The sequence below is a fragment of the Neodiprion lecontei genome, chromosome 2, assembly GCF_021901455.1.
Source record: "Neodiprion lecontei isolate iyNeoLeco1 chromosome 2, iyNeoLeco1.1, whole genome shotgun sequence".
Classification (NCBI taxonomy): Eukaryota; Metazoa; Arthropoda; class Insecta; order Hymenoptera; family Diprionidae; genus Neodiprion; species Neodiprion lecontei.
Window position 1 is genome coordinate 13,299,953 of NC_060261.1, and position 23,039 is coordinate 13,322,991.

The following is a 23,039-nucleotide window of genomic DNA, read 5'->3' on the forward strand; positions in this document are numbered from 1 at the left end:
ATGATTCGAAGAAATTGTTCTTCGATCGTCAGTCAAGTTCAGTGTCACAAAATTGATTAGAAATATCAATATTTTCCTTCTGCGACATTCTCTTCCGTATTATTGTTTTATTTTCTAATTTTATGTCGTTGGTTTTACCGTGCAAGGGGAAAGTAAAAACGAATAATTTCATTTCACATATTCCATGATGAGGTAGTTTTCTGAACGTGGATACCTACGACATCCGTTTCAACAGTGCATGGGGACTGGAAGACCTTGTGATCGTCTAGATGGTTGGATTTTCATCAAGGGTGGGGGATCTGACACCCCTCTACAAGAGAGCCGGCCGGTCATTTCCAGAGGCAAGGTTCGATCGGCGGTCAACGCGATCACTCAGTACTCGCACTCCGCACATTCTACAACCGTTCAAAAGTGACCCTCGAAGATTTTTCGGAATTTTTTTTTTTTTTTTTTATCGCCAACAGTGTCGCGCGTCGCTGCCGTTATTGTTTAAACCCTCTGCTGTACCAGTAAAATAATATATATCCGCAGTCGTAATTATCGCTGCGGAGGGAAACAAATTTTAATACTAAAAATAATAATATTGTTATTATTATCATTATTATTGCTATTCTTAACGTGAAATAAGAAAAAAAGCCGAGGAGGTAAAATATTTCGTATCCAAGTTTAATTCTGATGATTGAATAAAATAAAGAATAATAGAAAGAAGAAAAAACAAAAAAAAAAAAAAAAATTGTAAACGAAAACGAGAATTCACGGAGAAATAAATATATACAGATATATAGATATTTAAAATCTATGGCGATGATGGAGCGATTGGTAGTGACGGTTATCGTTGCAGTTCAATTGCTTCATGGCGTGGCTGTAATCGCGACACCAAAGACCGTTGATTTAATTAAATCGGTCAAGCTGAACGGTCTTAAGGACGAAGAGATACTCGAGGCTTTGTCGTTGAATAAAACTGAAAATTCCGATAATTATACGCTAGCTGAACTCATCGATCATCTCGGTAATCACACTGCGGCCAATCAACAGCCCGCGCAGCAAGATCGTGTTTGGATCATCAATTCAACGGAAACATTGCACACGAACACTTTCTACGGTAAGTCGTGATACTAATATAATTGAAGATTTTTATTCACCCTTGTTTTCGACCTAGGAATGCGAGGAAAATTTCGATCGAGTGGAGACCGAAAACTTTCGAACACCATGTAAACGGGTAATCGATTTATTAGTTGTGAGAGTTTCAGGAATTTTGTTAAGCAACGCGGCGAAGAGGCTCGCCGTCTAAAGGTGCCGATTGGTAATTAGGGTCGAATTGTGTTATAACGACCATTGTGGTAATTATATGATATATTTCTCGTCGCAGTACTCGATCGCATTTATAAACGATGAGTTGTCAGTTGCTGAGGAATAATATTTGACCAATTAAAGAATTATTGGAACATCGTTGACGGCCGAAAATTTTCCAATTCATTTCGTGATAGAAGAGTTTCAACTATATATTATATTCTTTTCTGGAAGCTAATTGGTCACTTATCACCTACGTGATACGATACTTATCTAATTGAGAATCACAGGGTCTTGTACGTCAGACTAACTTGATTTTCTTAATTTCAAACTTAGTTTTTTTACGCCCTGTGAGTCAGGAACAATAAGAATATTCAAAGTTTGTGCAAGAAATTTTCAAAGTTTCTTAATTCGCATCGTCAGACTAATTTAAACAGCTCAAAATTGCTTTCTATTTCGATTTTAAGTGCATAAAAAAATTGCCTTATCGTTACAATTTACATGCTTTAAATGACCGAATACCTAATTCATTAGGGAAAGTATTTTGGGTCAAATACGGTGCTCGATTTGGGCGTAAAAATTTCTGTCTTGACTATTTCTTCCGTCTTTATGATTTACTATTACTAATTAATACACCTGTTGATATCGCTTGGATATAATTTGGAAATGTTATTGATTCAATCCGAAAGACTGCGAATAGACATTCCCTCGATTTGATTATCTGCAGAGATTGTACACACACGCCGATATGTACATATATATATATATACACGTGATTTTGTGAAACCGTGTTATAGATGGTGAAATGATGCGTGTGGTTCGAAAGGAATTACAAAATAATATACATTAGCCCGAATGTATATATAACTCAACGTATAAATTAACTGTTGCCGCTTCGCTGACATACCATTTCAGAAATCGCTGAGGCATATTGTTGCGATATATCCAGATTCTAGATAAACGCATCATAATGTTGCAAATATCGTTGCGGTAAAATATCCTATACATGGTCACAGTTTTCAGAATTTTCTTAATCTGATAAAAATTTTACAGGCAATATGGAAAGCATCGTCAGAAAAAATATTGAAAACGGAAAAAAGGAAACCACTCAATTTTCTATGAATGTTGGTTCCGAATTTTAGCGCCTAATGTCCTGTTTTGTTTCAAACATCCTATTTTGCCCCAAGTATCCCATTTGACCTCAAGTATTTTACTTTGACCAAAGTATCCCATTTTGACCGAAGTCTTCTATTTTGACCCAAGTATCCCATTTTGATTGAAGTATCCCATTTCGATTCAAGTATTTTATTTCGACCCAAATGTTCCGTTTCGCTCCAAGTATTCCATTTTGACCAAAGCAGGTATGCCATTTTACCCCAAGTATTTCCGTTTGCCCTAGAATCTCATTTTGCCCCGCTTCCCACTACCACACTACAGTTTGAATGTATGTAGTAATTTTTCGCGAATTGTAAATCGTTGTGAGTCATAGTTTTAGTGACTCGTAAAAAATTCATCAAGTTACTTCATCGACATAAAGTTTATTGCAACACCATTCGATCAAACGGTATTTAGTCGAGAAGATTTAAACATAATAGAAGAAAAGACCTTCCTTCAAATTTGACAGTGATATAATTTTAACGGGAAATTTTTTGATCCTTTGGAAAAGGAGGTGAAGAAACGTTGATATTATCTTATGTTAATTTTGAAGTTCATACGCGTAATTCTTATCGACTTCATATTTTTTTACCATTTCGCGTGAACAAATGCTTAAAAACAAATTAGAATATCCCACCGGGGATTTTGCAACGAGTAATCTTGACGTCCAGTAACCTTCGCCCAGAAACTGCAACTTTTAACAACCGCGGAGACCAACTTAGGGTATAATAATAGAACGAAAAACACGTGCTGAGATGTATATTATACCGCTAACTAATGGTTGGTTACACAGTCATTGTATACGATTTTCCTTGCCTTGAATTATTCAGCAAACGTTAGCGCAAGGCTACTGCCTCTGCAGCCTCGTCGCATCCGTGCGTGAATAAATTAATGTGCATACTTAATAATGGCAGCCTGCCTGTCCTGTGCTCACTGTTAATTAACAATGAGAACTGAACGAATTTGTCACAGGCTAAAGAATAACCAGGTTCGTACTCACGAAGACCTTGCTGCTTCACCACGGCTTGCAGCCTCAGCGCGTGCGTGTCTACTTTCGATTCTCTCCTCTCCTCTTCCTCCCATTCACAAGTCAATGTCAAATGCCTTCCTCACTTCGTGCAGGCACCACAGACTTGGATACCATCGCAATCATATTCGCATTCACATTTTGTTATTCACGATGCATGCCTCGAGGCTTCAAATTTTTTTTCTATTCATCTTCGAAAAAGGTTAACGTACCGGTGTAGTTCATATACCTGCCAAATACAAATTTGCACGGAAATCCCCACCTTATTAGGAACCAAGATATGTAAATACGTCCTATTGCAGTTAAAATATAACTGTAACACGTTATGCACCGGCTCGTATTCGTTATAAAAGCATTTTCTACTTAAATGTATATTCCACTGATCAACTCGATGTGGCATAAAAAAAAAAAAAAAAAAGACAAAAACATTCAACGACTTGTACGAAATTTTCCGTCCGGTTAATATGAGCATAATTTATCTAAAACCGAGGGTGAAGTGATCAGCTGATCGCTCAGTGCAACCCCATGTTGCTTTACCTACGGGCACACTTGAATCGAAATCGCAGTCAAATTAGAATTTTCATTCAATCCCGTTGATACGCACACAGGAACCTATCGTCGTAATTTAACCGGTAAAACAAGTTGATGCAATGAATCAATACTCGACGTGAAAGATCCGTGAAAATGCGTCATGTTTTAAAATACGTTGTGCAAGTAAAATCCTGCGTAGCATTTCCCCAACATAGTAATATTCTTAAACTAACATGCACATGTGTATAAAATATTATAAAGTCGAACGCTGACGTTATCCGTAAGCGTAAGCACAATAAAGTAAACACCAACAAAACACCATATACATATAATACAGGTATATACCACTTCATGAATCTTGACAAGCAATACGGATATAGTTAACGTATTGCAAATTTAGTTATGCGTTACACGTCTCGGATTCTTTGCATAATTGCATCTTAAGAGTAAATGTAAATCTTCAATATTTACCACAAGTCAATATTATACAAGTACATAAACTTCACTGTTGATATTCGATTTCAAACGTATTAAAACATCCATTCTATTATTAATGGCTGAAACTTTTTTTTCTTGATACGAAAACATCTTGGATATTCGCTAATTCGTAATAAATTAGGGTAAGTGAGATTTTTGGAGAAAACTTTTCGTATCAAATTAGCAAAGTAATTTTTTCTCTTACAACATTTGGCCAAAGAGTTGCCCCAGATACATATTAGATTCTCTTCGATCAAGAGTCGAACAATTTTAATAAAACCGGACTAGCAACTGTACGCAATCTATTGCGTAAAGAGCCGAGATTCTCGAGCTTCGAACGGCACGAGGTGAACGTAGCTGTAAGCCAACCTGCTCGAGTGATAAGTTCCTCGTTCCTTTCGCTTGTTGCGCTTTGAAATCGGGTGAAAGTGCCAAAACAATGTCAGACGCCGAAGATACATCTTGATGACAAAATTTGTAAAATCACGGTGAGAAATTTGAACAAATGTGTTTTGTAGTGAGAAACGTAGAAAACGATTGGTGTTTGAAAATATATAGTTAGTCTGCGAAGTAATTACGCATCGTTCTCGAAAAAATTTTGCCAAATGTCAAAACCCCTCGATGAAGTCACTCTGTGTTTCAACAGAACAATTAAATACCTGAAAACTATTTGAGCTGCTTCTGATAGGAGAATCTATGAGAGATTTAAACCGAGAATAAGAAAAACTAATAAAGACAACATACTTGAATGATCGGTAAAGTAAAATGTGCCGCTAAAAATAGTCAAACTTCCATTTATAGTTGACGAGTTTTTTTTTTTTTTTTAGCAATAGAGTATCAATTACGATAAATTATGTTAATATATTCAGTAGGTAAATAATGATCGACGGTCCGTAAAACTCCTGCGGCAAAAGTAGAGTTAACTGTTCAGTATGAATATATAGGTTTTAATACAGATTCTTTTCGGAATTAAGATTTGTTTCATTACTTAAACTTAACTCAAAACTCTTGGATTTCAATGAAACAACTTGAGTTGAGATCAAAAGAAGTTGAATTACGGAAATAAAATGACTTGAATTGAAGAAGAAAAACATGTCTTGGTCAAAAAATCATCGAGCACACGAAAGGTGCAACTATGTCTTTTCTGTTAATGAATACTTTTTCAGTATTCAGGTGTTCAAAACGACGCTTATGGGTCGATTAGCAGAGGCGAGGCTCTCGGTCGGCTAATTGGTAAGCCATACAAGCGAAGCTAGAAACGAAGGTGGATTATGCAACGGCTGCATAAACGTCGTTTCGTGTTTACTTTCATTTCAAACCGCATAGCTACTCACTTCAGACTCCACGTTCATTGGCCACCGGTGACTCTTCTAATCGCTACTCGAGGTGAACAACTTCACGTATGTCCCATGTGCAGTTTCTCGCTACTCATTGCACTTTGATACGTATCTCAAGAGTAGAAACAAATACAGCTTCGCGCTATTAGATTTCACTTACATCTCGTGATCATCCGGATTTAGCTCAAGGACCAGGATAAAAAAACTAATTAAATATCAATTTTTATAATATGAGAACAAGAAGAAAAATTGGAAGAAGAAGACATTATTATACCGTTGAATTATTGTATAAGCTCGCAGCAATAAATTTAAATACATTTCTCTTTTCTTTTAATGGTCTAATTCATTATAGTAGAATAAACGGCATTCGACTTCGAATCACCAGATTAGAATGATGGACTTCAAACCAAGTGAATGCACACTGTAGATATTTTAGTCGTGTAGAAGCATTATACTTTAACTTAATAACTTGTTAACTGTACTTAATTACTTAATTGTAAAATGAAGCTGAGCGAATTGAATTATTCCCGGAAATAACCGTCTGTAAAGTATTTTCTCCATCTCTTGATACGTCACGATTTTGCCGAATTTCGTAATATCGATTTCCTAACCTCTTCATCGAAGACAAATCGCTTTCGATCTAACGCATTTCTTTAATAAAATCAATGGTCTCATGATTTGTTACGATATTTCAAATCATCACAAAATTGTATAACATACGGCCTGCCTTTCAAATAATTTCGGTGTTTACGAATGCGTTTATTTGCAATTGAAAGCTTCGTATATCAGTTCAGTATCAGTCGAATATCTTATTTTTTCGACATTTTTTTTTCTCTAATTAGATAGGTGATCTGGTCAGTACATCTACTCGTGCGAGACGAAACGTTCTATGAGTTTGATTTACTACAGTATGAACATTTTCTGTGTTCGATTTCGTGCCTAAGTTATCTCAAAAGAAAAATGAGATAAGTCTCTTAGTTTTTGATACGAATATTGGTTAATCGACGATCAATTTTAGCTATGAATTGACCATTAGACTAATGAAATTTTAAATCTCGACTTCACTGAATGCATTAATTGAATGTGGCTGAAGTTTGAGTTTCATAATCAGTCTAATGTGAAAATAGAATATTATTATAAAAGAAAGATCAACTGGCAAGGTGTTTTTGAACGATAGAGCCAATCTGTATCTTGAGCCCTCAGAGTATATCTGTGGCAGACAAGCATAACCGAATAAATAAGAAAACGCTATTTTAAGTTACAGATACTCTGCCGCATCGGGAAAATCGGTTCCAGAATTAATTACTGTTGGAAGCCATTCTATTTTATAGAAGATCGAATGTAGCAATATCATTAAGATAATGGAGTCATTATTTTTTCGCTGCCAAACTGAAACGATTCAACTTATTCGGTTATGCCGGGAAAATGGACTTATTTGGTTCAGCAAAACCACTATATTTCCATTCAGATAAACAAATGTCGACAATTATATATCTTAAAATAAAATATGGATAACAAAGTTCAAAAATCCGGCATAAACTCGTTTTTTCCAAAAAATGGACTTATTCGGTTACGCCTGTCAGCCACAGATATAATACACATACTCCAAACTTCTGCCATCAATTCATCTGCTAGTATAGAAACTGGTCGTTAAACATCCCTCGTAGAAATTTATTATTATTGCGATTCCGCTGAAAACACGACAAGTGAAAGAGGTCATCAAAGAAATAATAAATCCGTGCACAATGCATGACGACTTTTTTTCTTTACATTCATATTATGTGAGTGGAGATATTATCGTGACTTAGATTCGAGGAGACAAGGATTTTGAGGTAATTATGGAATAACGATAAAGATATATGGCCTTGTTTGATCGCGACCTGATTGCCATAAGGTATAAGCGTACCTATGCGTTTGATACCAGACTCCATGGCCTTGTAGCATGTCATCGACGTGTCCCGTATTTAAAGCAATGAAAGTAAATATCATTCCTTTGGAAACAGCTCCGCATGTTGAAATATCGAAAGTAGTTTTATTCCCCCTCCTAACCAAACACGTCTGACCCGGTGTAACAGGTATATTCAAACGCCTAGGGACGGCTAGGATTTGGACAGGCGAATACCGTGCCAGGTATCCATCTCGCTGCAGTCGAGAGACAAAAAATTGATGCAGTTTTGTACCAGCCTGATAATTGTAGGAGGTGAATTGGAAATCTTGGAAACTTGTTTCGGACATTCGTTCCAATGACTCGATTTAAACATTCCCGAGTGACCGATCGTTAAGGAATGCTCTGAACCCACGTCTGATTTCAAAACTGCATGGATTCCAATGAACAAATTTGAATTAAGAAGAAATAACTTTAAATAAAATCAAATCACCTTATTTTTTATGAAATTATTTTCATTCTAATCAAATCGCTTAAATTGAAATCAAGTTATTTAAATCAATACCGAATAACTTGAATTGAAATCGAGTGACTAGCATAAGCGAAGTTTAGGGACGAACCACTTCTCCTGACTCACCACCATAAAAAGATTCAATATTATCTGCTATTGAATGGAATTCTTGTATTTTTCTTCATATCGTAATCAAATTTTACCATTTATTTATTTTCTATCGTCGAAGCACTATGTTCATATATCACTGGATTGCAATACCATCATTTGCCTGAAAATTATGACCACACTCACAGGTTTTACCTTGAGTTTAACAGTCGAATGCGAAATAAATTTTCTTCTCTGTACTAATATATTTTCGGTAAGCCGAAAATTAAACCCGAGGGAAATTCTGATGAAAGTGTTCTTTTATTATACCTATACAAAAAGAATTTTGAGTGCGATTCAGGATTCTGGATAAACGTAAACACTGTACACAAATTTTTAATACATTTTACACTATGTGTTCAACAAATACCAGACGAAAAATTTCTAGTCTCTTTATTTATCTTAATCAATGCGCTAATCGGTGTTTTCCATCTACACGAATTTCGGTACTAAATAAAGTATAATCTGCGCTGACCGTTTATTAATAACCGAACGGAAGAAAGCACTTTGCTTGAAAGTGTGTCGACAAATTGCCGGGAATCACCGAACACGTCTGATAGAACCGTATCTCAAGGATTCTGCATAGGAGTAAAAAATCCGAAAGCATCTAATGGAAAGTCCTGCAGTCTTGATGAATCAGAATCGATCGATCGTTAATTAGAAATATAATTATCTTGCTTATATTTAAACAGACATTTGCAGATGTAGAAAACTTTTTATGACTTGGTTTTTTCCAACAACAGATATTTCGGCATGGGTAATCATATTTGATCATTGATACTTTCAACTTTTATGCTACATTCATCGTAGCCTCTGGCCCGTTGGCTATTCGGGTCACACGGTTTTGGAATAATCAAATTTTTCACGGACTTATTGAATGGTAGTGTCTTATTGTTATTTTTATTACTAGTATTCGTTATATTATTATTATTATTATTATTTTTATTTAGTATTATTATTTCTGTACTATAAAAAGCGGCAAGTAATAGTACGACGGTTTTAAAATTGTTTATCCATATTACATGCATCGATATAATAAATATTACTCTTGTTTTTAATTCAGGATGTAGTTCGGGAATTTTTGTCACGCCGTGGGCGGTGCCGATAAATAGATAAAAATCGAACATGACGTTTGAAAAACACATCGGGAGTGAAAAACACAAATATAAAAGTCGAAAAGTCGAATGAAACAACTAAGCCAAAAAACAAAAAAAAAAAAAATTAATTATCTGTCACATTAGCTTATTGACTTAGATTGAGAATAATCAACGATTATTCTTATAAATTATGTAAGCTGATGAATTCTTGATTCTTAAGGTAATTACTCATTAATCTAGAACGCACGTGGTTTTGGATGAATTTAAAGCGGCGGCTTACAAAATTGGCAAATATGAAAGTGGGACGAAAATGATACGCGTGTAACAGTTGATCATCGTATTATAATATGACGAAATGATCGTTTCAATGCTAAACGCATGCCCAGCTCTCCAGGCCCAACTACATTATATACCCACTCGCTGATTTGCCAAGTTTTGGAATACGAAAGTTCTGACGAAATCTTTCCTGTCCTACGCCACTAATTTTTCAACTAATTGTAAATATATTAATATGAAAATGGAAATTGAAACAGAAGCAAAACATACTTTGAAAATACACAAAAAAAATTAGTGAGTGGGGAAAAACAAGGGTCAACGAATTGAAGAACAATAGAGAAGTACGTTAAATACAGCTAATATCTTCTTCGATCCTGCAAACATCGTTGTCGGATGATGTTTCACACTGAACACGGAAGCGATTACGACTATCTTCACGCCGCATCTTGTTTTTCAAAAATTACATATCTTTACGACGCGTCGAAAAAATATGCTAACTTCGTGTTTTCGATATGCTGGTAAGACCCGCTGAAAATGTTATGCCGCTTGGACGTACGTTGTACACTTGACACAAATTCAAAGTTTCGTTCTTGTCACAATAATTACTCATGTTTGATAATTTCCAACATTTTGTTAATTATTTATTAAACATGATTAATCTTCTCGTCGAGCTACGACATGAATTTGTTATTCAAATTTAACGTTTACATCAAATTATTTCTGCAACGCGGTATTAATTACATAACGAGTTCTGCAATTTTTTACGCAGTTACTACACGCAACGTCATACGAATTTTTATGATTATTTAAATTCACGGCAATACTATCAACTAATCACAATAAGAGGTAAACAAAAAAAGCAATGATTTCGATAGCCGCAATTCTTACAGTATATGTAACAACGTGAGCCATAGGTATTTATCTGAAATTCTAAAAACAACCTGTCCGATTGAAAGTCTTAGAGAATGGCACATCCGTTAAATAGATTTTCAATTTCAGTAGAGAAAATAAATTTACGTGTGAATATCATAATCAAAATTCAAAAAATGTAGGTGTTGATTTTTGTCTCGGTATTTCAGAAAATTTCGCCGAGGAAATCGACAGAGAGTCCGGGAATCTTCTTGAACTGATTCCCGCTTATCTTCCTGGAACGGGACCAGTCAGTGCGGAATGTCGCCGGGATTCGAACATTTTCAAGCGAGAACTAAACAAGTTGAGCTTATGGGCGTTAAAGAGTAAGTTAGTTGATCTGCAAGTATGAATATATTTGACATTAGATTTTGGTTATATCATCGAAGATTGTGTAAAATCAACCGATGATTCAGAATCGAAAAAAGAATGAATAATGAATGACGTGAATAAGAAACGTATCTGATGTATGCAAAGGTAAAATTTAGCGAGATTTGGAAATCATACGATTGCGTGAATTACGTCGGTTCCCTCCAGTAAACGTCATGCATCAGAACAGTCCCAAAATGGCACGAAACTCAAATCTTTATGAATATTCTACTTTGGAACGATAGTGATTTTGTGACTTTTCCCTTCTTCAGTGTTCGACGCGACGGCTAAAATACCCTCGGGACTCCTGAACGGGAATGTCAATCAGTTCGGGGACTTTGACGAGTGTGTTGGCGTCCAAGGAAGCGAAGGAATTCAAGGTCAATACTGTCTTGCATACCTTAAGTTGGACATGGACGATTCACGGCCGGACCTTAAGCATCTTCACAGACTCCTACATTCCCACTATGCATTCAACAGCAACTTAACCGACGTGAGTCGACTAAATTATCGTATTAGAATACAACGCATGAATGATTGGACTCTTCGAGAATATCGTTATGATAGCGAAAGAGCCTATAACAGACTTTTCAATTGCAATGTCCCATCTCGTCATCATACATTTACATCAGGAACTTTTCGTCATTCTAATTACACACCAGGCTTAATATATTTCGTTTGTTTGTTGTTCGTGGGCTGATCGGCACACTTACTACAACTTCTCGGGTTGTTTCTATTATACTCAATTATAGCTATCGAGCGAATAACGACGCTATTCGTTTCTTAGGAGGATGGGTGAATAAATTGTACCAATTTTCAGTAAAACTTTACCCGAATCATATTCCATATTGATAAAAGTATGCGGAAAAGAGCCTCGGGTTTAGCGGTCAGAATTAGAGTAGAATGTCCTTATTTATAGTTTTGACTGACGTCTGACCAGCTATCATGAGAAACTAATGTGATTTTAATTTCGCGTGAGGTGTTCGAATTGGCGCCAAGTCTTCGCCTCTTGCTTCCAATTCAAGACGCTAATTTCTGATGATGGCTGGCCAGGAGTTTACCAAAACCTTGAATTAAAATATTCTAACCTATAACACTGACCGGTACACCCGAGACTCCTCTCCGTGTACTTAGTAACGGTCCAGAAACAAGCAATATAGATAGAAATATGGGCATGTTTTCAGCCTGGACATCGTGTACCCCGATTCAGTACTGTGAATTGGGCCGTCTGCACGCCAGCGTCGTGTTCACCGCAAGACGTGGAAGTATCGTTGCGGCACGCGATAGCTAAACATACGGCGCAAACCGGGCTCAAAATAAGCGTCCGCGTTGACTCCGAGATGTGTCAAAGACGACGAAAAGATTCGTATCCGATGGAAATGATTGTTGCTAGGTATGTATAATGAATTGGATACGAACTATTCACGAGACTGAAACAAAATGGCGTCGTGCAGAACAATCAGCTGATTGTTTCAGCCCCGGTTTTAGCTCGATTATACGAATATGAGGTTTCGCAAAGCTCTGTGCAAGCGATCACACTCCTCTTTTCTCATGCTGAGTTGATGAACTGTTAAATAGTCGTTGGAAAAGGACGTTTTTTTCACCCTATTTATTTGGTTACACTTTAGTAGAACGGCATAACGGTCACACCGTCCAAAAAAGTGATATTCTGTTTCGAAAATGAGTTCTAAAAATCTAAAAAAAAATGTATGCATAGGTATTGTTTAAGCATCGTAGGAAAAGCTCTCTCAGCTTTCCTAATCAAAACTGATCGTTTAAATATTGTAAAACATCGGTAAAGTTAAGGTAACGTGTATAATGTTTGGGGTGATATTCACCCCAAGTGACCAATTAGGGTTGATACGGAACGTCCAATGTGGCGTATTTTACCGGTACACAGCGAAGTATACTGACCTTGAATTTCTACAGCTGCTTTTTCATGGGCGTGATCGCTCTGGCAGTCGTTGCTTCCGTCTACGACCACTACGAACTTTCGGCGAGTGAATTGTTGCTGTCGTTCTCGCTGAAACGAAATTTCAACAAGTTGATATCACTTGAGAGAGGCGAGGGAGACATCGCCTCGCTACACGGGGTCCGGGCACTGAATGCCTTGATGTTGATCGTGGCCCACAAGAGTATGGCAATGTTCTTCAACCCATATATCAACAGAACGGAAATGGCGGAGGTATGCGGAAAATCGTTAGTACCTCATGGTTAGATGAAGCGATCAGTTCTCAAATTAACAATGAAATTGCCGATTGCAGTATCTCGGTAAACCTTGGACAGTGATTGGCCGCGCTGCAAGTCTTTATACCGATCCGTTCATCATGCTGTCGGGACTTCTGACGACTTATTCCTTCGTTGGGCGACTTAACAGAACCGGGGCACTGGACATTAAGCGAGAGTACCTTTCCAGAATTCTCAGGTAAATATCGTTTTGGTTGTTAATGAAGAAAATCTTACCGAGCGCTGTGATGTGCCGCAAAACCAATATCCCGCCATCGAGTAATTCCTGCGATGTGTTTCGTTTCAGACTAGTGCCCACTTTGGGGGCGTTGATAATCTTCTGTACATTCGTGATGCCGTTCATGGGTTCCGGTCCCCAGTGGAATCTCGTTGTAACACATCACGCTGACATATGCAAGAAGACTTGGTGGAGAAATTTCCTCTTCGTGCACAACTACTTTGGATTTGAAAATATGGTGAGTATATTGATATGTATAAATATAAAATGAGGTGTAAGAGTGTTACTAATCAAATTTAGGAGATGTTAATCATTCCAATATGTGAAATAATCCGAATTTTCATAAATTTTCCAGTGCCTAACGCACACGCACCACTTGGGAATCGACACTCAGCTATTCGCTGCGTCGCCGTTGATAGTTTTCCTTCTTTGGAAAAGACCTAAAATCGGCACCGTTGTACTCACTGTTCTCGCTGTACTCTCGACCATGCTTCGTTACAAGGTCACATACGACAGGCAACTAAACAACTACGTTTTCTTCGGCACTTCGTAAGTATGAATTACGCAGAATTAGCTCTCAGGTTGAATCCTGCCCTGTATTTATACATTCGAAAATCGTCATTCGGATTTGATACAGATTTTAATGAGCAATTTTGTATTATCTTGATCTTTAATCACCTTTACAGAATAAAACAGTTGTTCGACACAGCAAACCACTCGTACATTTTACCAACTCATAGACTCACCGTCTACATCATTGGAGTTTTGACGGGATACTTACTGAGGACTTTCCCGAAAGACTACAAATTAAACCCTGTAAGTTGGACGGCGTGATTGTACCAAATTAATCTTTTCCAAGAAGAAACAGATAACTCAAAACAATAAATAATACTTTTTTTCGTTCTCCAGATTTTCGTGAACGTCGGATGGTTGGTCTCCACTCTAATGTTTGTCGCAGCGTTTGTTGGCCCAGCCCCGATGGGGTCAATCAATTACATCTATAATCCGATCCACGGCGCTGTTTACAACGCCTTTTCGCCGATTGGTTGGTGCATACTTTTCTCTTGGATAGCGTTTTTGTCTCACACCGGTAACTCAAATGGTGAGTAATAAATTCGTGGTTCTACCTTGATTGAGGGCTTGTAGTTACCGTAATTATCGATGGCTTTCAATTCTCCAAACACCGACGTATTCAGAAAAGCTTAAATTTTCTGGGAATTATTTCAGGTTTTTCGAAACCATTTCGACGGAATGGTGGCCAGTCTCAAAAAACTTACTTGTGTTTCAAGGCATAATAGCCGATAATTCCAGTTCTGAATTTCATAGAACAATGCACGAGTGCAACGTAAAAAAAACTCAATCATTTCAAATGCTTTCTGAGTCAATGTTTCAAAATTTTCTCTCACCTATTTATCAGGCCGTCAAACCGGGATCTCGCGATTTATTGGAACTCAAAAATCGTTCTGATGAATCAAAAACAGCCAATTAAGCGTGTCAACGTTAAGCTGATTATTTAATTTAATTATTACTTGTATTTCAGGAATACTGAGCCGAATATTTGCCTGGAGGGGATTCCTTATCTGCACGAGACTTAGCTACGCCATTTATCTTACGCAGTTTCCAGTGTTCTTCTACAATGTCGGAATGAAACGAGGCGCGGAATATTACGGATTTATTGGTACATTGGTGGGTAGATTGTTGGAATTTTTGTAAAAATGCAGAAGACAACTTGATTAGAAATCAAATTTATTTACTGACCATAATTGTCCAATAGTTGAACGTCAAGGAGCTGACATGGATCCTTATTTCATCAGTTATTTTAACGCTGCTGTTCGAGACGCCGTTCCAAAACATAAAGAATCATTTACTGCGAAAACCGAAAATGCCTGTAGCGACTGAACCGACGGGGAATGAAAAATCGAAATCTGAGTAACATGTGATGATAAAAGTAACGATTTTTAATCCCATTTTGAAACTTGTAAATATAGGTACGTAGTGTTACGTATTTTATTAACATTATTATTATCCAGTTCGGATAGCCTGAGTTTATAAAAAAAATCCATCACATGCTTGTTTCAATCATGTACAATGTACATGTGATACAAGATTAACATACTCACCGAATACATGTTTATATATATATATATATGAGGTATTCCACACTATTTCACCTAATCGGTGAAGGTCACTGACGCCGATCTTGGTATCAATTTTATTCTCAATTCGTCTATCGAAAAAAAAGAACACGTGTTCGGCCGTTTTTCGATTAGGCCACCTGTGTCGATTTTATGAATTTTCCGATTTTTCAACTTTTTCGAAACAGACTTTTTACAACTGGCTCCATCTTCAAGAGCTTTCATTCTTTTCAAAAAATGATACAAGTATAAAATGTGTCAATAAGTCCGAGCTTTCTGAAAAAAATTTTTGAAAATTTTTCCAACCACACAATTCTAAAATTTTTTGAATTGCGACACCTTTGATTTTCCTGAAACTTTTTACTTGCATTCGAACAGTTACAATCAAGTTTTCCTCCAAAGGAAATTATGGACTTCCGATTCGTTCGGGAGTTACACCACCATAAGTGCCGTAAGTGTCATACATATATATATACACACACATACACACACACATATATATATATATATATTCATATCTACTAAACATTCATTTGTAAATAGTTATTAGATAATAAATCCGGGTTTAGCAAGTTATTGGCTGCGATACAAGTTGTAGCGACGCTTCCAAGACTGATCAATAATAAACTTTTCTTATCACCATCCCTTCTAATCAATACTTTTTTTTAATTAAAAAAATTTATACGTATCTTCCGCCAATTAGAGATGAAGGATGAAACAAAAAATCTAATCGACAAAAATTCCTTAAGCGAAGACAAAGTTTAAAAATGAAAGTAATTTGGATTTAGAGTTTTTTAATGTGATAATAATTTTGAGAAATACGAAATATGCATGTACATTATACGTATTTTTGCAACACGACAACATAGATAGGAATTTAGAGGTAACGCTTAATTTTTTACTTCTATTCAAATATCATCAGGTTCTTTGTGTATTGGAAATTATAAAAAAAAAAATGTTAAGTGATATGTTTTATAATTCATAAGTTATATTGTATTATGTTGAAATGATAAAAAATAAAGTATCTTTTTTATAAATGCTGCCCTCTACATTTTTAGTGTATTTTCAAAATCGAATGTTGCAAGAAGAAAAAATAAATATATGTGTGCTCCAATACGTATATTATTGAAAAAAAAAAACATTGTAATTCGTGCCGTCTTAAAAAAAAGCTCAAAATAATATCAAAATATATACACGCGCAGATGTACTCTTTATAATACACAATACATAATAATATAAAAGTATATTAATTGTTAACAACAATTGTTAATTACAAATTTATTGTATATTTATATAATGTATTTTTCCCTACATGTCGGTAATACATAATATATTTATATATACATGTACCAGCGTATATTGAAAGAAATACGCGTGAAATTAAATTCGGACCGATTTTTATTAAAACATAATAAAATTTTAATAAAAAGTTTCTATTATTACATAAGGGTAAAGTATAAGAAAAAGTGACTGATCCGAGTAAGAATATTAATAATTACAAAAAGTGGGTTTTAATATAATTATAACGCGGAAGTAATATCAGCTAAGAACAAGAATATGATATAATATAGGAATATAGCATATACATATGTACGTAATAAATCTGATCCGTGATCAATTATCGGATCCTACATGTAGTAGATTTTTCGAACGTTATTTATGTACCCATAAACTTAGTTAATATCTTATTTTACTCACAATCAGATGTAATCTTAGGTGGGCAGGCTTCTGGTATTCCGACCGAGATTCATGACGAACTAAAAAGAACACAGAGACAAAAATGTTTCATCGAATGCCATAAGAAGGAAAGAAAAGCAAAAAATTAAGATAATTTTGCAATTCGCAATGCACTCACCATATTCGCGTTAATATGAAAATTCACGGTCAGGCAGAATAACTGGGGCTATCAAAGACCAGACATAAAGCCCGAGGCAGAGCCAAGACGAAATTATCTTCACCCACATCGAAGCCGCGTTTGCGTTTAACAGAGACAGGTCTGAATTAGGCCTGTGAAAGAAATAAGTCGTGTAAATTAGAAACAACAGTTTTCGTTCTCTTTTTCATCACCTTACAAACCAATTCAATTACTGTTAGTACTATCGAGTACGATCAAAATCTTTTGTCGTTAAAGCTTTTTTTTCTTTATAAAATGGTATCTCTCTTGGTTAGCTTGATAATCATAAAACGCTGTGCATTTCAAACTTATTTAATTGTTTTCGAGATTTCATTGTGAGAAAAAATGAGATATGCCCATTTTGAGCGCCGAATATCGCAATCCCAAGTCCTGTAAATTTTAGATTCTTGCATCAGTTATTTGTGATAACCATCCATTTTCACTTTTACTTGTTTCATGAGAAAGGTGACACCTAGCGGCGAGCGGAGAAACCGCGCTGCGCACAGCGCCACATTTCTCGATGAGGTTTGCTCAGACCGAAGTGAATTTGGTTTGAAACAGAATAACGTGAACATTGCCAGTCGTACTTACTTATACCAGTTGGTGAGCGTCATCATGACATAAAGAGTCGACAGGGCAAACATGAAGTGGAAGAAACTCCAGTTATAGGCAATGCAGTCTTCTTCATTGTCCCATACTTTGGCTTCTCCACCCTCTTCGTGATCTCCAGAAGGACCTTCTACTGGGACATAATCTGATCACAATTACCATGAAGTATGGAAGCAGTAACAAGTAAAAGCCTTTTGTTCTAAAATTTGTCACACTGAATTTATAAATCGTACACACATTTTTTGCGCAACTTGAGGCAAAAACAAAAAGTCTAACAAACACAAAAAGCGAGAAACACGTCGCATATTCGACTATCCAACACACAATTGATTATTTAATAACATCTGACTTGATCACTCGCAGTTTTACAGAATCAATACAATATTCATAACCTTGCTCCAAAGTTTTACAATGGTCTTACAACTGGACAATACCACGGGGAAGTTCAAAAATATTATTTCATAATGATGACAAACTATTCAAGCCGTTGTGTGACTAAAAAATAACAACAAAACTACATCTATAATTAGTAAAAAACTACTGAAGGCAGGCACACCCTACAACAGATTATACATATAACATCATGGATGTGATAATAGGACTAACAATAGTACCATTAATGATAATAACAATAATATGAGGAAATCAAAACTACGATTACGATTAATTTAAGCATCTAAGCTATGTAAGCAGATGTGAATGAGCAAATGATAATGAACGTAGATGACAATGGTTCTAATTTTAAGCCCCATTTTGGCAACTTAAACAAACAACTTTGAACTGTGTATGTGTGTGCGTACCTTCATTGCCGACTAGAGATTGGTCTCTTTGATTCCAAACTGCATGGAAGAGAGAAAAAAAAATTGAGATTTGATTTATGGGTGAGAATATCGGACAAATCTGGCAGAACATATTATGAATAACAAAGTGCAAATTGTGTAATTCAAATCACTTCTGCTTGCTGTTAATTCTGTTCTAGAAGTGAAGAAGCTAGGTAACTATGAAACAATTTTGCAAGTTTTAATTAATATAAATAATAATAAATAAAAACACACACACTTTGGTGCGTATTATTCAAATGTGGCGAAACCTCGAGCCACGACAAAATTTCAAAGCACTGTAAGTGAAGACCCTGCCAAAAAAGCATTCTTCGTTTCTCAAAATTTTTCTAATTTTTTCCTGAATTCTCTGTAACGTCTTTCGATTTTTCAGAGCACTTGGAGAAATGTGACACAATGAATTGTGCCGTAACATCAGTTAATAATTTTCACTTCCAAGGTAATAAAGATACCATTTCCTGCAAGGTTTTAGAAGTTTCGTAATTTCACATAGAAACTTCTAAGTTTATGTTTTTTTAATTTTAGAGCGGTAAGTGATATCGAGAAACAAAAAATACAGGTAGTTGCATTTACGAGTACTACCACCTGCTGAAGTTACAACAAAATTCGCAATGGTGACCGTGCGACACTATGTGAACCACATGGAATTCCCCGCGTACACTTTCGGAAGTCCCTAAGAGATGTCTACTGAAATTCGGTAACAAAAGTCCTATTGAAATTCGGGGCTTTCTGAGATTTTTCAGGATGTAGACTCCATGTTGATGATATTCTCAATAGTTATCATTCATAATGCTACGTTTTGACAAGGCTTTTTCGAATTTGGTAAATATTGCACGCTTCTTCAATATGTTAACTTTAGAATAGGTTTCATTAAAGAACAGGAAATGGGTAATGAAACGGTGATAAAGTGATAACATGATGAAATAGGGATTAGTTTGAGAAAATGCAGTATGAACTCATACAGTTACTAAGTAACACGCTTGATACTTACCAGCACCATTATCTTTGGCCATTACATTCTCAGACATGGTGAGCCTTGACGATTTTGAAGCTGTACGAAGTGAACTGTACAGAACGCAACACATCCATATCACCAAGCTGATGATACTCTCCTTATCGAACTTCGGATCTTTCGAACTAAATCGATAATTGCATTCGGAATCTGTGAATGATTTTCTTCATTTAGCACCCTCGACACATCCAGATATTATATATTCATTCTAGGCGACCAAATCTACCTGGGCTGTTTGAAATGCCGCTCCATGTAAGATAAATTACGTAGAGACTAACGACGGAAGATTGAAGGAGACCGCTGTTGGGTAGTTTATCTTGAACACTTGGTAGGATGGAAACGGCACTGGCTATGACGCACAGAATTAAGTTGAACGATATGAAAAACTTGTTCAGTTCGCAACCGCCAGGCTGAAACGAATAAACAACAGGATAACCATCTAATGCAAGTTGTGTCTATGAATATCACGATTCGTAAATGGACTCACTATTGTGAAATAAACGAATAGCAAAGTAACTCCGGTTATTACTCCTGCGTAAGACAGAAAAGTAGATCCCAACAGTGCAGCATACCTAAAAAATGTCTTTCTGTTAGGGAGCAGTTGAACTTCGAAAGGTTAAATACTTCGAAGTTCGTTAATTACAATGTAACGGAAACGAAAATAATAGGGAAATGATGTGACCTAAACTCACCAGCCCTTCGATTCGGTTTCGTGATAATTTGTGACCCAAGCATCTGCCCAAGAATGAGCGAAATCAACAATTAGAATCAGCTGGATAATGATAAATAGAAATCCACCGATCATTCCAAAGTACATCCAAGTTATTCCAAACGATCCTTCTGGGATGAAGAAGGCGCCTATGATCCCACCGATTACAATGAGATACTTAATAGCCCAAAAACTGAAACAAACATGTTAAACTATCCATGTTGAAATTTTGCGATGTGGAGAAGCCATTAAAACTTGAGGATAAATCAGTAGTTAGGAAAAGAGAAAAAAAAATCCTTCAGCAATGTTTTTTTACGACAATGATACTAAATACGAATGAAGCAACATCTCTACTATATAATAGAAACAAATTCGAATAACACAAGCTAAGATATCGACAATTTATAAGTAAGTTTGGTTACTAAACCAACTACATTCCTACAGATTTTCAGAAAAACATTTAAGATCATTCAATCCTACATTACAGTGCAGTTATAACATGCAGATTTAATTGCGGACAAACATCTATTGTGCTCGTTTAACCTAATTACACAAATCTATTTTTATTCACTCTGGAGATGAGTATCTGTGAAACTTTTTAAATCAATTTTCAGAGATTTTTATAGTGAACAAAGGAAGCCCAGACATCAAAAGCAAATAAAAATATTCCAGGACGTGTTATTCGAATTTCTGTAAACTCATTTCTGTCACGTAATAGGGATGTTGTTTCATTAGAGTTCACTATATTGGCGCAAATATCAATGCTGACGATTTTTTAACTTGAAAAAAAAAATCTTTTTCTATCTTTCGATTCAAATGGTCTGGCTGATTTATCCTTAAACCAAGTGATTATTACATACCCGTTTTGAATCGGGGCTCTCGGATCTTTGGAACTTTTAACTCTAATCATGATAAGGGACATCAGAAGGAAAAAGAGTGTGAGAATGAAGCACATCCGGTAGACGGCGAGAAAGCCAACAACATCCTTGCAGTCGAATTTGAAACCAGTTGGGACATAAGAGGAGCTGTTGGTGCAGAACGGAACCTGAAAATGATTGAAAAGAAAAATCAACTACTTATTTATTCGTTCTAGTCACTTAAAATTAAAATTTGAACAATTTCACTACAGCTTACCTTTGCCAGAGCTGATTGGAGTCCTGGAGAAAGGGTAATGCAGGCTGCAATCGTACCCAGTAACAGCATTAGAGCATACATGATGCGAGTGCTGGTGCTGTTCCGGCATGTCGGGCACTGCGAGCAGCAAAAGCTGCATGCCGTACTGCCGCAAAGGCAGGCAAGCTAAAATAGGAATAAGTAATAATTCTGCGTACATCGATGGAATTATTCATTTATTCATCAATTCACAATACATGAAATATGTGACCGGAAATACAAAAGTAATTCAAATAACTGTAAAATCTGTGCACACAACAGATATTTATGCATTTATTTATATTTTCACAAGCATAGCCCTTTGAAAATAATTTGTAGGGAAAAAAAATATTACATTGAATTTATTACTAATGTGCGCAATTTTATATTCTTATTATAACAATAAAAAATGAAAGAACAACTTATTGAACAAGCTGACTTTGTTATTGAATACAAAAATGGAGATAAGAGATAAGGAGTAAGTGAAGTAGCTTTGTGATGTTTTTTGTCTTTAAATACTATAAATTTTCCTCAGCAGCAGAGGATTAAATTTGACAAAGAAAAGTAGAAATAGGGCAGGGACGTATATTTATTATCATTGTTAATGCTATTATTAATATCAATATATTTAAATATTTATTTATTCACCCAACAATTAGAAATTTCGACGTAATTAAAATTTGTGAATGAGTTTGGGATACAAACGTTGAAAGAAATGACGATTATCTCTAGCAGACAACCAAATCAATAGGTCATAAATATCATAAATATATTACATTCTCAGACAAAATTTTGAATACACACTTCTTTCATATAGAATCTTCGTGTGTAATTACAAATATCATATGAGTGGCTGGATAGAATTCTTCGTAATCAACATAATCCTATTGTTATCCTGAGTCATCAGGTGAGGGAAAAATATATCGCAAGACAAATCGAAATGCATATCAACATTCTTACCTGCGCCGTTGAGCACACAAGACCCATTTTTGACTTTCACAAATCCACTTATGCCTTGGAATTATTAATTTTCACTGTCCCAAGATTTCAGGCAAACGCACAATTTCACAACGAGACTGTCGATATCGAATAACACAAAATCAGTGCTAGACATGTACTTCTGCATATAATTCCTCCCAGTTACTAGATGGCGCTAGTATGGTGTAAATTGAACATAGTGAGGATATAGAGGCTACGTTCACTGAAATTCAGTA

At 35.9% G+C, this 23,039-nt stretch overlaps 2 protein-coding genes across 7 annotated transcripts; one reads left to right on the forward strand and one right to left on the reverse strand.

The window, feature by feature from the left end:
* Positions 1 to 341: 341 nt before the first annotated feature.
* LOC107227958 (O-acyltransferase like protein) lies at positions 342 to 17,250 on the forward strand. The gene is made up of 12 exons (XM_015669288.2): positions 342 to 1,102; positions 10,813 to 10,968; positions 11,284 to 11,504; positions 12,196 to 12,404; positions 12,941 to 13,196; positions 13,276 to 13,436; positions 13,545 to 13,713; positions 13,831 to 14,024; positions 14,162 to 14,291; positions 14,385 to 14,577; positions 15,016 to 15,161; positions 15,250 to 17,250. Exons 1-12 carry the CDS (start codon positions 799 to 801, stop codon positions 15,406 to 15,408), a joined length of 2,298 nt encoding a protein of 765 aa, XP_015524774.1. The 5' UTR covers positions 342 to 798; the 3' UTR covers positions 15,409 to 17,250.
* On the reverse strand, positions 16,787 to 22,994 carry LOC107227941 (probable serine incorporator). 6 transcript variants are annotated; one of them, XM_015669257.2, is made up of 11 exons: positions 22,786 to 22,994; positions 21,808 to 21,972; positions 21,534 to 21,718; positions 20,657 to 20,866; positions 20,452 to 20,536; positions 20,191 to 20,374; positions 19,944 to 20,114; positions 18,914 to 18,952; positions 18,096 to 18,246; positions 17,466 to 17,617; positions 16,787 to 17,367 (listed from the first exon to the last, which is right to left on the reverse strand). In XM_015669257.2, exons 1-10 carry the CDS (start codon positions 22,810 to 22,812, stop codon positions 17,476 to 17,478), a joined length of 1,359 nt encoding a protein of 452 aa, XP_015524743.1. In that variant the 5' UTR covers positions 22,813 to 22,994; the 3' UTR covers positions 16,787 to 17,367; positions 17,466 to 17,475. The 6 variants fall into 6 exon arrangements, with proteins under 6 accessions (XP_015524743.1, XP_046587484.1, XP_015524744.1 ...); XM_046731528.1 differs by having other exon boundaries at positions 18,096 to 18,258; XM_015669258.2 differs by having other exon boundaries at positions 18,096 to 18,243; positions 22,786 to 22,993.
* Positions 22,995 to 23,039: the final 45 nt, after the last annotated feature.